Genomic DNA, 15,911 nt, shown 5'->3' with positions numbered 1-15,911 from the left:
CAAGGCCCTGTACATCCCACCGGCCTCACAACCGCAGACCATGTGTAACCTCGGCAGCCCAGGACCTCCACATCTGGCTTCTTCACCTGTGTGATCATCTGAGAACCAGCCACCCGGACAGCTGATGAAACTGTGGGTTCAGACAACCAAAGAATATCTTCACAAATTGTCAGAAACCGTCTCAAGTTCACTCATTTACGTGCTCGTTGTCCTCACCAGGGTCTTGACCTGACTGCATTTTGGCGTCGTAACCGAAGTCAGTGGGCAAATGCTCTCCTTCGATGGCCACTGGCATTGTGGAGAAGTGTGCTCTCCACGGAGGAATCCCAGTTTCAACTGTAGCGAGCAGATGTCATGGTGAGTGCGAGCGGTTTGCTGATGTCAGCGTTGTGAACAGAATGATCTATGGTGGCGGAGGGGTTATGGTATGGGCAGGCAGGCAGAAGCTACAGACAACCAACACAATTGCATTTTATCAATGGCAATTTGAATGCACAGAGATATCGTGACGAGACCCATGAGGCCCATTGTCATGCCATTCATCTGCCGCCATCACCTCATGTTTCAGCATGACAATGCACGGCCCCATGTCGCAAGGATCTGTACACAATTCCTGGAAGCTGAAAATGTCCCAGTTCTTCCATGGCCTGCATACTCATCAGATATGTCACCCATTTGAACATGTTTGAGATGCTCTAGATGGACTTGTACGTCAGCGTGTTCCAGTTCCCGCCAATATCCAGCAACTTCACACTGCCATTGAAGAGGACTGGGACAACATTGCACAGGCCACAATAAACAGCCTGATCAACTCTATGTGAAGGAGATGTGTCGCACAGCATGAGGCAAATGGTGGCCACACCAGATACTGACTGGTTTTCTGATCCACACCCATACTTTTTTAAGTATCAGTGACCAACAGATGCATATCTGTATTCCCAGTGATGTCAAATCCATAGATTAGGGCCTAATGAAGTTATTTCAATTGACTGATTTCTTTATGTGAACTGTATTTCACTAAAATCTTTGAAATTGTTGTATGTTGCGTTTATATTTAGTTCAGTATATATATACAGTACCAGTAAAAAATTTGGACACACCTATTCATTCAAATACATTTTAGAATCTTCACAGTAGCCACCCTTTGCCTTGATGACATATTGGCATTCTCTCAACCAGCTTCATGAGATAGTCACCTGGAATGCATTTAAATTAGCAGGTGTACCTTGTTAAAAGTTAATTTGTGGAATTTCTTTCCTTCTTAATGCGTTTAAGCCAATCAGTTGTGTCAAGGTAGGCGTGGTGTTCAGAAGATAGCCCTAATTGGTAAAAGATCAAGTCCATATTATGCCAAGAACAGCTCAAATAAGCGAAGAGAAACAACAGTCTATCATTACTTTAAGACATTTGAAAGTTTCTTCAAGTGCAGTCGCAAAAATCATCAAGCACTATATTGAAACTGGCTCTCGTGTGGACCGCCACAGGAAAGGAAGACCCAGAGTTAGCTCTGCTGCAGAGGATAAGTTCATTAGAGTTAATTGCATCTCAGATTGCAGCCCAAATAAATGCTTCACAGAGTTCAAGTAACAGACACATCTCAACACCAACTGTTCAGAGGAGACTGCGTGAATCAGGCCTTCATGGTTTAATTGCTGCAAAGAAACTATTACTAAAGGACACCAATAATAAGAAGAGACTTGCTTGGGCCAAGAAACACGAGCAATGGACATTAGACTAGTGGAAATCTGTCCTTTGGTCTGATGAGTCCAAATTTGAGATTTTTGGCTCCAACCACCATGTCTTTGTGAGACACGGAGTTGGTGAATGGATGATCTCTGCATTGTGGTTCCCACTGTGAAACATGGAGGAGGAGGTGTGGGGGTGCTTTTCTGGTGACACTGTCGGTGACTTATTTAGAATTCAAGGCACACTTAACCAGCACGGCTACCACCCCATTATGCAGTGATATGCCATCCCACCTGGTTTGCGCTTAGTGGGACTATAATTTTTTTTCAACAGGACAATGACCCAACACACTTCCAGGCTGTGTAAGGCCTATTTGACCAAGAAGGAGAGTGATGGAGTGCTGCATCAGATGTCCTGGCCTCCACAATCATCCGACCTCAGCCCAATTGAGATGGTTTGGGATGAGTTGGACCGCAGAGGGAAGGAAAAGCAGCCAACAAGTGCTCAGCATATGTGGGAACTCATTTCAAGTGAAGCTGGTTGAGAGAATGCCAAGAGTGTGCAAAGCTGTCATCAAGGCAAAGGGTGGCTACTTTGAAGAATATAAAATATGTTTTGATTTGTTTAACACTTTTGGGGGGGCTACATGATTCCATATGTGCTATTTCATAGTCAATGAGAATGGGAAATCACTGGAATAATCATTTATTGAATGCATTAACAGAAATGACTGTAAACAAACAAACATTGTAGATTAGAAATGAATGGTCAATTTACTAGCAGTGATATATTTAATGGGGAATTGATAGACACTAACAATCAAACACAAACAATTCAAACAATGGTGGGAGGGAACGCATTCTGGATAGACATGTGCATTGTGCATCTTAGCCACATTCTCTTTCTTCTTGGCCTGTGCCATCCCTGCGGCCCCCGCAATGTATCAGTTCACTGAGATGGGCGTGAATAAGACAGGCATCTCGTAAAATATATATATAATATTTGCTACTGCTCGACAAAAGAAAATCTCGGTCAACCAACAGCCTATCGACCAAACAATTGGGGTTAGCCCTACATTCTACACACTCACACTCACACTGACACTCCAATACACACACACACACTTAATTTGCTTACACACACACATAACACATACTGAATCTACACACACGCACACACACTCACATACAATCATATTAAACGCGGCTGCTACTCTGTTTATCACATATCCTAGTCACCTTACCCCTGTACATATCTAACCCAAACACTCCATTATCGGTGCACATTCGCTCATGACTGCACGGCCAGGCACAACTCCAACACCATCATTACGTTTGCTGATGACACAACAGTGGTAGGCCTGATCACCGACAACAATGAGCCTAAAGGGAGGAGGTCAGAGACCTGACCGTGTGGTGTCAGGACAACAACCTCTCTCTCAACGTGATCAAGACAAAGGAGATGATTGTGGACTATAGGAAAAGGAGGACCGAGCACGGCCCTATTCTCATCGACGGGGCTGTAGTGGAGCAGGTTGAGAGCTTCAAGTTCCTTGGCGTCCACATCACCAACAAACTAACATGGTCCAAGCACACCAAGACAGTCGTGAAGAGGGCACAACAAAACCTATTCCCCCTCATGAGACTGAAAATATTTGTCACGAGTCCTCAGATCCTCAAAAGGTTTTACAGCTGCACCATCTTACTGATTCCGATATATCTGCTAAAATACTGTTTTACATCGGGGAAATTAAAAAGCTAAAACATTTCACACTGAATTCTCATAAATTGCAATCCAAAAGACCAATTGTCCAATAACTATGCTTCAAATGTTGATTTCATACATTGTGATAATAATGGCACATCTTGACAATGGCCACACGTGTTCTAATAAGCATGAGATTCCCTTTTCATCCTACTTATTGAATATCGGTATCGGTGGAGTTATCGGCCCATACCGTTATATAGCGTTAAAAGGCCAATATCGGCCGATATATGAGTTGTAATTATACTATAATACAAGATTTTTTATTTATTTAACCAGGCAAGCCAGTTAAGAACAAATTCTTATTTTACAACGACGGCCTAACCCGGATGACGCTGTGCCAATTGTGTGCTGCCCTATGGGACTCCCGATCACGGCCGGTTGTGATGCAACCCAGGATCAAACCAGGGCCTGTAGTAACGCCTCTAGCACTGAGATGCAGTGCTTTAGACCGCTCCGACACTCGGGAGCAATTAATACGGGCTTAAAAAATATTAGCCTACTGGAGCTTGTTTCATTTATTTACCCAATTGCTACACTGTAACACCATGAGACGTGGCACATTTATAACTTAAATGTCAGTGTTGAAAACTTACACATTAGGCATTTAGATTTGCCTATAGGTGTTCTCATCTTCAACACAGGTGTTTAGAATGCAAGATTAAACACGACAGTCAGCTTTTTCCAGTCAGTTTCCAACCAGGAAAACACCTATATCTTCTTAGTGTTCAGATTTGAAACACTTTTCCTATCATCCTGTTTAGAATTACTTTTAGTCATTGATGTGGTTTTCCATGCATTTTAATCAGATCAGTGTTAGGAATGTCTGTGACCTTACCTACATTTCAGCAAAACAGAACAGGACATTTGATTCAAGAAATAGTTTCAGTCATGTGGTGTTGTTTCTCGATCGTGTTAATTTCTGTGAACTCTCTGAGTGGAACGATCGGCTACATGACTCGAGCAGGGGAAGCAGTTTGAGTTTGAAGTGGAGGGAGTACAGGGCTTAGCATGTCTCGAGGAGGCTAAAAAGAGATTTTGGCTTAAAAATATTTTCAGAAGGTGTAGGGTAATTGGTGAAGGGAGGAGGATGGGATTGAATCTGTAAAATTCAAATCAAACTGTATTTGTCACGAGTACAACATGAGTACAACATGTGTAGACCTTACTGTGAAATGCTTACTTACAAGCCCTTAAGAGTTAAGAACATATTTACCAAATAAATAAAAAGTAACACAATAAAATAACAACAACAAGGCTGTATCAAAGGTGTACCGGAAACTGAGTTAATGTGCAGGGGTACAGGTTAGTCAAGGTCATTTGTACATGTAGGTTGGGGCTAGCGATGATGGGGAAGAAGGTATGCTGAGGAAGATTTTTGTCAAGTTCAAACAGAGTGAGCCGGACGCCAGTTTGAGTTCTGGAGGTGAAATGGAAGGGGTAGAAGGTGTTGTGAGGAGCTCGAAGCCCGAGCCTTGCATTGATAGACATGGTTAGGATAAAGATACATTTGTTCCAGTGGGAGGGAGATTTTTGAAGAGGGTGGAACCAGGCCTTTTTGCTGATCCATGGGTGGTTTCAGGTTGGGTGGAAAAGATGGTGGGTGCTGTTGAGTCGGTGAAGGTAACCTGAAGTGGACTTGTAATGTTTGTTTGTATTACCTTAGCTCGGAGGGCACAGGCGCTCCATGCGATGCAACTTGGGGAAAGCCCTGTATCTTGCCTTGCACCATTGAAGGGAGTGATTTCTGGGGTAGTGTTAAATGTGGAGGTGGAGCAATTTAAGTTGAAGATTCCTGGTGTTTGTGACACCCACCGTTCGTTGCGACACAGATTCGGTGGTGAAACAGTGGTGACACGGTCTGTTATTTTCAGTTTTGATTCAGAGTCTTTACCTGACAAAGTAATGTTATGATATATGAGTTATGCTGTTAGAGCTGTTGTGCCAAATACACTGCGGTGTTATAGGTGTCACGTTTATGGGCATGTTGCAGCAGTGTGTAGGAGGGAGACTCCAGGATGTGGGAAGTGTGCAGGAGGACATGGGACAGAGGAATTTGTAGTTTTTGTGGGAAAAGTTGTGTGTGTTGTAGTGGTGCCCATGTTACTGGGGATCAGAGGTGTCTGGTGTGAGAGAGGCAGGTTGACGTGGCCAGGGTCAGAGTAGTGCAGAAGGTGTCGTATTCTGAGGCAGTGAAGAAAGTAGTGGAGGGTGGATGAAGGGTGAGGGACTCTGAGAGGATCCCTGGGAATAGTAGATATGTGCCAGAACAGAGGAATAGGCCAATGAGTGATATACAGAGTGGACAAAACAACTTCTGTTGAACGATGGTATATCCTCTTCAATCAGTGTAGATGAAGGGGAGGAGGCAGGTTAATGAAGGATTGGTAAGCATTGAGACAAATGAGACATGGATTGTGTATGTGTACCGTTCAGAGTGAGAATGGGCAAGACAAAATATTTAAGTGCTGGTTTGTGTCAACAACTGCAACAGTGCTGAATTTTTCGCGCTCAACAGTGTCCTGTGTGTATCAAGAATGGTCCTCCACCCAAAGGACATCCAGCCAACTTGACACAGCTGTGGGAAGCATTAGAGTTAACATGATTCTGAAATAGTAGATATACCACCGTTCAAAAGTTTGGGGCCACTTGGAAAGAAAGGCACATTTTACGTCCATTAAAATAACATCAAATTGATCAGAAATACAGTGTAGACATGGTTAATGTTGTATATTACTATTGTAGCTGGAAACGTCAGATTATTATCAGCAACCATCACTCCTGTTTTCCAATGGCACGTTGTGTTAGCTAATCCGAGTTTATAATTTTAAAAGGCTAGTTGATCATTATAAAATCCTTTTGCAATTATGTTAGCACAGCTGAAAACTGTTGTTTTGATTAAAGAAGCAATAAAACTGTCCTTCTTTAGAGTATCTGGAGCATCAGCATTTGTGGGTTCGATTACAGGCTCAAAATGGCCAGAAACAAATAACTTTCTTCTGAAACTCATCAGTCTATTCATGTTCTGAGAAATTAAGACTATTCCATGCGAGAAATTGCCAAGAAACTGAAGCTCTCGTACAGCGCTGTGTACTACTCCCTTCACAGAACAGTGCAAACTGGCTCTAACCAGAATAGAAAGAGGAGTGGGGGCCCCAGTGCACAACTGAGCAAGAGGACAAGTACATTAGAGTGTATAGTTTGAGAAACAGGCACCTCACAAGTCCTCAACTGGCAGCTTCATTAAATAGTACCCGCAAAACACCAGTCTCAACGTCAACAGTGAAGAGGCGACTCCATGATGGCTGGCCTGAACAGGTTGTAGGCTGTGGATCTTTGCACGTAACATATCCTAGTTTCCTTGAGATATGTACATTAAGGGACAGGTTTACATAAGCCTGGTCCCAGATCTGTTTGTGCTGTATAGCCGACTCCTATGGTCATAGTTGGGTCACGCTTTTTTTGGATAGTCCTGCTTTTCCATCTGTAGATGGTCATACTATCAACAAACTCTCTGTTGATAAGCAACTGCTTGCTAAGGTTACGGTTAGGGTAAGGTTTAGAATAAGGGTTAGGGTTAACGTTAGGCTTACAGCTAGGGTCTGGCTTAATAGATAGTTTAAATGTTAATGCTAGTCTGTAGATTGTCTGTAGAACATCTTCAGATAGACTATCCAAATAAAGTGTTACAGTTGAAATGTTACTGATAGTCTGTAGAACATCTTCAGATAGCCTATCCAAATAAAGTGTTACAGTTGAAATGTTACTGATAGTCTGTGCATAGTCTGTAGAGCATCTTCAGATAGCCTATCCAAATAAAGTGTTACAGTTGAAATGTTACTGATAGTCTGTGCATAGTCTGTAGAGCATCTTCAGATAGCCTATCCAAATAAAGTGTTACAGTTGAAATGTTACTGATAGTCTGTGCATAGTCTGTAGAGCATCTTCAGATAGCCTATCCAAATAAAGTGTTACAGTTGAAATGTTACTGATAGTCTGTGCATAGTCTGTAGAGCATCTTCAGATAGCCTATCCAAATAAAGTGTTACAGTTGAAATGTTACTGATAGTCTGTGCATAGTCTGTAGAGCATCTTCAGATAGCCTATCCAAATAAAGTGTTACAGTTGAAATGTTACTGATAGTCTGTGCATAGTCTGTAGAGCATCTTCAGATAGCCTATCCAAATAAAGTGTTACCCAAAGTTAACTATAATACAGGGCAAACAGATCTAGCACCAGGCTAGATGTACCGTTATTCCTAAATGAAAGTCTCCTGTATAGTAAGTAACAGTGAGATCAGGTAACAAGGTGAGGGAGTGTCTCTCAGACAGCCAGGTTGGCAGCTTAAAGAAGGGCTTCATGCCTCTGCTGAAGGTTTGTCAGATTGATGTGTGGAGGGAAGAGGTGAAAAGATTGATCTGTCTCTACCACCAGATATCTCCAGTGAAGGACAGATGGCTATAGTTAAAGCATCATCACCTGTTCTGGCATTCTGTCCCTTTGTCTTCTAGCTCAGAGTTCTTTGTCTAGATCTTATGGGTAAAACAAACTGTTTAATTTTGCTCTAAAACCAGGATTATAATAATGATCAGCCTGTGTTTGATTTAACTTCTCTGACTGACATCGTATACAATATAGGACAAGGCTAGTGATCATACATTTGTACAGTCATATTGATTTTATTTATACCCGTATTATTGACAGTGCTGTAATCAGGGTGTATTTTTATCAATTGTCCTATTGACAATGGGTCGAGTACTTTACTGAGAGACTGGTGAGTGGTGAGTGGCCTCTCTGTCTCTCTCTCTCTATCTCTCTCTCTTTCTCAAGGCTACTGACAGACGTGTGTGTGTGTGTGTGTGTGTGTGTGTGTGTGTGTGTGTGTGTGTGGTGTGTGTGTGTGGTGTGGTGTGTGTGTGGTGTGTGTGTGTGTGTGTGTGTGTGTGTGTGTGTGTGTGTGTGTGTGCGTGCGTGCGTGCGTGCGTGCGTGCGATGTCTTTTCATCACATGGTAATAGAGCCGAGGGTGAATAGTGAGGACAGTGTAGATAAGTGACTGTCTGCTCAAGGCAGCTTCCACCCCCTCATTCACCTGCTTGTCTGAGTGCTACATTAACACATAGCTAGCTATCTCTCCTGTTAAGATATGCTTCTACAGCCTATTCAGGCAGAGCCCTGACTGTGTGACTTTCCCCTGTGATAGCTTGTCCATTTACATCCATTTAAATGGGTCTGGAGGAGTGATGCTGGTCTCTAACTGAGGAACTGAGGTGTAATAGGTAGCAGCAGGGTCCAAAAATCAAGTCATGAAATAAAGACCCTCACATTATTGAATTTTTCCACAGTTTTATTGAGTGCAGCGTTTTGACCTGTAAGTCTTTGTCAGGCGTAACAATAAAGGCAGAAAGGGTTTCACTTACTCTGGCTGTTGTCTTTGTGTATTTGCAGTGCGGGACCCAAGGGAGACAACATCTATGAATGGAGATCCACCATCCTGGGACCACCAGGCTCTGTGTACGAGGGAGGGGTCTTCTTCCTAGATATCACCTTCTCATCCGACTACCCCTTCAAGCCACCAAAGGTACTGTACGCTTTATTCACTTGCTTTATAGGTTTAGAGGTGGTTGGTTAAACAGTTCAGTAACATGGGAGCCTCTGCTTGCGTCCCAAATGTCACCTTGTTCCCTATGTAGGGAATAGGGTGCTGTTTAGGACGCAGCCTCTGTCTGCAGTTAGTCCTCTATTGTTCTACATGGAGGTCAGGGCTGACAGGAGTTTGCTGAGGTCATCAGTTGAAACCTTGAGGCTGATTAACATGATGTCTTGTCTTGTGTTTTTGACTAACTGGCGCTGCCCAGCCATCATCTCCTTGAGGCTACTACACAGCAGCAGTTACACTACAGCACTCTGCTCTACTGTCACATGACTGTGGAGACCAGGGGACCAAAATAACCCTGAGCCATTTAACACAATGCTGTTATTATTGAGAAAGAGAGGCAGCAGCAGCAGAGAGAAGAGAGAAGAGAGAAGCCCAGCAGAGTCTCTGTGTGTCCCAAATGCCCACTATTCCCTACATAGTGCACTACTTTTGACCCAGGCCCTTAGGGCTCTGTAGTGCACTACAGTGCCTTCAGAAAGTATACACACAATACCACATAATGTCAAAGTGGAATTATGTTTTTATAAATTTTTACAAATTAATAAAAAAGGAAAAGTGGAAATGTCTAGGATCAATAAGTATTCAACCACTTTGTATGACAAGCAGGAGTAAAAATGTGCTTATCAAGTCCCATAATACGTTGCATGGATTCACTCTCTGTGCAATAGTGTTTAACATGATTTATGAATGACTACCTCATCTCTGTCCTCCACACATACAATTATCTGTAAGGTCCCTCAATCAAACAGTGAATTTCAAACACAGATTCAACCACAAAGGCAAGGGGGGGGTTTTCCAATGCCTCGCAAAGAAGGGCACCTATTGGTAGGTGGGTAAAACATTTAAATATCCCTTTGAGCATGGTGAAGCTATTAATTACACTTTGGATGGTGTATCAATACACCTAGTCACTACAAAAATACAGGCGTCCTTCCTAACCGGAGAGGAAGGAAACCGCTCAGGGATTTCGCCATGATGCCAATGGTGACTTTAAAACGGTTACATAGTTTAATGGATGTGATGGGAGAAAACTGAGGATGGATCAACAACATTGCAGTTACTCCACAATACTAACCTGACTGACAGAGTGAAAAGAAGGAAAACATGCATTCTGTTTGCAACAAGGCACCAAAGTAATACTGCAAAAAATGTTCCAATGCAATTTACTTTTTATCCTGAATACAAAGTGTTATGTTTGGGGCATATCCAATACATTACTGAATAACACTCCATATAGGTTATTTTACCCACTTTTTTCAATCTTGGCTCATCGCTGCAACTCCCCAACGGGCTCTGGAGAGGCGAAGGTATGCAGACTAGCTGGCTGGTATGTTTACGGACATCGCTCTCTATCCCAGTCTGCTGTCCCCACAAGCTTCAAGATGGCCACCATTGTTCCTGTACCCAAGAAGGCAAAGATAACTGAACTAAATTACTATTGCCCCGTAGCATTCACTTCTGTCATCATGAAGTGCTTTGAGAGACTAGTCAAGGATCACATAACCTCCACCTTACCTGCCACCCTAGACCCACTTCAGTTTGCATAACAGGTCCACAGACAATGCAATCGTCATCACACTGCACACTACCCTATCCCATCTGGACAAGAGGAATACCTATGTAAGAATGCTGTTCATTGACTATAGCTCAGCATTCAACACCATAGTACCCTCCAAGCTCATCATTAAGCTTGAGGCCCTGGATCTCAACCCTGCCCTGTGCAACTGGGTCCTGGACTTTCTGACGGGCCGCCCCCAGGTGGTGAAGGTAGGAAACAACATCTCCACTAGGGTCCCACAAGGGTGCGTGCTCAGCCCCTTCCTGTAATCCCTGTTCACCCATGACTGCGCGGCCATGCACGCCTCCAACTCAATCATCAAGTTTGCAGACAACACAACAGTAGTAGGCTTAAATTACCAACAACGACGAGACAGCCTACAGGGAGGAGGTGAGGGCACTCGGAGTGCGGTGTCAGGAAAACAACATTTCACTCAATGTCAACAAAACAAAGGAGATGATAGTGGATTTCAGTAAACAGCAGAGGGAGCACCCCCCTATCCACATCGACGGGACAGCAGTGGAGAAGGTGAAAAGTTTTAAGTTCCTCGGCGTACACATCACAGACAAATTGAAATGGTCCACCCACAGAGACAGTGTGGTGAAGAAGGTGCGAAATTTGGCTTGTCACCTAAAACCCTCACAAACTTTTACAGACGCACAATTGAGAGCATCCTGTTGAGCTGTATCATCGCCTGGTATGGCAACTGCACCGCCTTCAACCGCAAGGCTCTCCAGAGGGTGGTGCAGTCTGCACAAAGCAACACCGGGGGCAAACTACCTGCCCTCCAGGACACCTACAGCACCCGATGTCACAGGAAGGCCAAGAATATCATTGAAGACTACAACCACCCGAGCCACTGCCTGTTCACCCCGCTACCATCCAGAAGACGTGGTCAGTACAGGTGCATCAAAGCTGGGACCGAGAGACATGTTGACATGTTTACATTACTCATCTCATATGTATATACTGTATTTTATACCATCTGTTGCATCTTGCCTATGCCACTCGGCCATCGCTCATCCATATATTTATATTTACATATTCTTATTCCATCCCTTTACCTATTTTATTATTTATTTAATTTATTTAACCTTTATTTAACCAGGTAGGCAAGTAGTTAGTTAGTTAGGTAGTTGTGAAATTGTTAGAATACTTGTTAGATATTAACAAGAACTAGAAGCAAAAGCATTTCGCTACACTCGCATGAACATCTGCTAACCATGTGTATGTGACCAATAAAATTTGATTTGAAGTCATGTGTCCGCCAGAAACATGACCCACTTAACAACGTCCTTAAGACCCACCAGCCAGCCGCACCAATGTTTCAGAGGATACACCATTCATCTGGCATTTGGGGTCAGCCTGCCCACCACAATGAGTCATTAGAGCACAATGAGCCAAGTAAAGCCCCATCTGCCAAACCCTCCCCTAACCCAGACGACGCTGGGCCAATTGTGCGCCATCCTATGGGACTCACGCCCATGGCTGGTTGTGGCACAGCCCAGGATATGAACCCAACACTGTAGTAATGCCTCTAGCACTGCTGCATGCAATGTAGTGCCTTAGACCGCTGCGCCACTCTGGAGCCCCATTATAGTGGTGGCTGCATTATGTTATGGGTATACTTGTAATCGTTAAGGACTGGGGAGTTTTTCAGGATAAAAAATAAACGGAATGCAGCTAAAACACAAGGCCAAATCTACACTGTAGTTGATAACCAATAAGCCAGTGAATGTTCCTGAGTGGCCGGGTTACAGTTTTGACTTAAATCTACTTGAAAATCTATGGCAAGACCTGAACATGGTTGTCTAGCAATGATCAATAACCAATTTGACAGAGCTTGAAGAAATTTCAAACGAATAATGGACAAATGTTGTGCAATCCAGGTGTGGAAAGCTTAGAGACTTACCCAGAAAGACTCACAGCTATAATCCCTCCCAAATGTGCTTCTACAAAGGATTGACCCAGGGGTGTGAATACTTATGTAAATGAGACATTTCTGTTTTTAATTTTCAATAAATGTGCAAAAATTTCAATAAACATGTTTTCCCTTTGTCGTTAGGGGGCATTGTGTGTAAAAAATATATTTAATCAATTTTGAAATCAGGCTGTAACACAACAAAATGTGGAATAATTCAAGGGGTATGAATACTTTCTGAAGGCAGGGAGTAGGGTGCCTTTTGGGATGCAGCTTCTTGTCTGTTATAGGCACTGCAGGGCTCCTCTTTTTTAGAAGCGTATATTCTCAGTAATATGCTACAATAGGCTACACTGCCTATTATGTTTCTGAGAAAACTATACGGGAGGTGGATATAATCAGGATCATAATAGCTTTCTGCTAGTGGAGGGAGCAATAGGGTTATTTCATAGAAAGCAATCCCATTTCACATAAAACTAACATAATCTATTTAGGAGAAATCACCCTCAGAACTAAACGCTGTACCACTCTATACTCTATACTGGATTGAGGGGGTGTCATGATATGTTTGCTCTGTCTAACATTTTTATTATTCAACACAAATCCGCTGTTTACAGTGATGGGATTAGCCTTTACAGTGGTTATGGTAATACAAGACTGAGTCTGGCTCGTCTGGTTTCTATTAACATGTCATAAAGATGGCATATACAGTTTGACTGGAGAGGGAGAGGGAGTCAGACCCCAGGGTAATTGGTAGCATGGAGGGGAACCACACCGCCTCTGAACAAGTCTGCTCTCGCTCTACTCTCTCTCTCCTCTCTTTCTCTCTCGCTCTCTGTCTCTTTCTCTCTCTCTTATCTCTCTCCCCCTCTAATGTCAAAGCCATAAACAGCTAGTGGTATCATTAAGATCATTGGCTGTGCGTGGCCCTAATTGGTTTCCCCTGAAATAAGGGCTGCTCAGAGAGAGAAGGCCTCAATGGGATGGATGTTAAAAGACTTCCCTTATGTAAACACCACATAATTTCACATGTGGAAAATCACATGATTTCACATGTGACATTTCCACATGTTTTGCATGTGGTGATGTGGATTTTCACATGTGAAACCATGTGTTAATGGAACATTTCATGTGAAACTATGTGTTTTTGGAACACTTCACATGATATTTCACATGTGGATTTTCACGTGATCGCATTACCTTTCACTTATGGACTCAAGTTTTCACACGAGATTTCACAGGTGATGCCCTGCAAACAAATATGCGTCTTCATGATACACACACAGTATTTTCAACTTACATATTGGACACATAACTACATTGTGTATGTTTATTTATATAGTACTTATTATTCAACCTGTCTTTACCTGGGATTAGACCTCACAACCTCTTGGTTCACTGCATTCCAATCGTCCTGCTACGCCACCATGTCTGTGTCATTAACTCATTTCAACCGTATTCCTAGACTTTGGAATTCAAAGTACATCTCAGATTTGCTAAAAAATACTTTCACCTGATTCAGTGTATTTTTTAGCAAATCTGAGATTCAGGTGTAACATTAAAGTAAAATAATATGCCCACCAACATTAGACAACGTCACAGAAAACCCTCAAATTGCTGAAATAAGTAAATGTAATCAATGATGAGAGAATAGTCAGAATAACTGATAACTAAAATAGCAGTGCAGATGTCACTCTTTTGCTAAGTGCAGAGATGCCGACGGAGATGGCCGCCTCGCTTCGCGTTCCTAGGAAACTATGCAGTTTTTTGTTTTTTTTACGTGTTATTTCTTACATTAGTACCCCAGGTCATCTTAGGTTTCATTACATACAGTCGAGAAGAACTACTGAATATAAGATCAGCGTCAACTCACCATCAGTACGACCAAGAATATGTTTTCCGCGACGCGGATCCTGTATTCTGCCTTACAAACAGGACAACGGAATGGATCGCATGCAGCGACCCAAGGAAACGACTCCGAAAAAGAGGGAAACGTAGCGGTCTTCTGGTCAGACTTCGGACAAGGGCACATCGCGCACCACTCCCCAGCATACTTCTTGCCAATGTCCAGTCTCTTGACAACAAGGTTGATGAAATCCGAGCAAGGGTAGCATTCCAGAGGGACATCAGAGACTGCAACGTTCTCTGCTTCACGGAAACATGGCTTACTGGGAAGACGCTATCCGATGCGGTGCAGCCAACGGGTTTCTCCACGCATCGCGCCGACAGAAACAAACATCTTTCTGGTAAGAAGAGCGGTGGGGGCGTATGCCTCATGACTAACGAGACATGGTGTGATGAAGGAAACATACAGGAACTCAAATCCTTCTGTTCACCTGATTTAGAATTCCTCACAATCAAATGTAGACCGCATTATCTTCCAAGAGAATTCTCTTCGATTATAATCACAGCCGTATATATCCCCCCCCCCCCCCCAAGCAGACACATCGATGGCTCTGAACGAACTTTATTTAACTCTTTGCAAACTGGAAACCATTTATCCAGAGGCTGCATTCATTGTAGCTGGGGATTTTAACAAAGCTAATCTGAAAACAAGACTCCCTAAATTTTATCAGCATATCGATTGCGCAACCAGGGGTGGTAAAACCTTGGATCATTGTTACTCTAACTTCCGCGACGCATATAAGGCCCTGCCCCGCCCCCCTTTCGGAAAAGCTGACCACGACTCCATTGTGTTGATCCCTGCCTACAGGCAGAAACTTAAACAAGAGGCTCCCACGCTGAGGTCTGTCCAACGCTGGTCAGACCAAGCTGACTCCACACTCCAAGACTGCTTCCATCACGTGGACATGTTTCGTATTGCGTCAGATAAAAATATTGACGAATACGCTGATTCGGTGTGCGAATTCATTAGAACGTGCGTTGAAGATGTCGTTCCCATAGCAACGATAAAAACATTCCCTAACCAGAAACCGTGGATTGATGGCAGCATTCGCGTGAAACTGAAAGCGCGAACCACTGCTTTTAATCAGGGCAAGGTGTCTGGCAACGTGACCGAATACAAACAGTGCAGCTATTCCCTCCGCAAGGCTATTAAACAAGCTAAGCGTCAGTACAGAGACAAAGTAGAATCTCAATTCAACGGCTCAGACACAAGAGGCATGTGGCAGGGTCTACAGTCAATCACGGACTACAAGAAGAAACCCAGCCCAGTCACGCACCAGGATGTCTTGCTCCCAGGCAGACTAAATAACTTTTTTGCCCGCTTTGAGGACAATACAGTGCCACTGACACGGCCTGCAACGAAAACATGCGGTCTCTCCTTCACTGCAGCCGAGGTGAGTAAGACATTTAAACATGTTA

General features: G+C 43.3%; 1 protein-coding gene across 4 annotated transcripts in view; it reads left to right on the top strand.

The window, feature by feature from the left end:
• The window catches only part of LOC115129544 (ubiquitin-conjugating enzyme E2 E3), a 60,194-nt gene that overhangs the window by 31,727 nt on the left and 12,556 nt on the right, over nt 1–15,911 (top strand). For all 4 annotated transcript variants that reach the window (XM_029660016.2, XM_065018349.1, XM_065018353.1 and 1 more), the window contains one exon: nt 8,898–9,030. In XM_029660016.2, the coding sequence (XP_029515876.1) occupies nt 8,898–9,030 (133 nt within the window). The remainder of the gene's footprint in view (nt 1–8,897; nt 9,031–15,911) is intronic.

The sequence above is a fragment of the Oncorhynchus nerka genome, linkage group LG1, assembly GCF_034236695.1.
Source record: "Oncorhynchus nerka isolate Pitt River linkage group LG1, Oner_Uvic_2.0, whole genome shotgun sequence".
NCBI classification, from domain to species: Eukaryota; Metazoa; Chordata; class Actinopteri; order Salmoniformes; family Salmonidae; genus Oncorhynchus; species Oncorhynchus nerka.
This window is presented reverse-complemented; position numbering and strand designations above follow the sequence as displayed.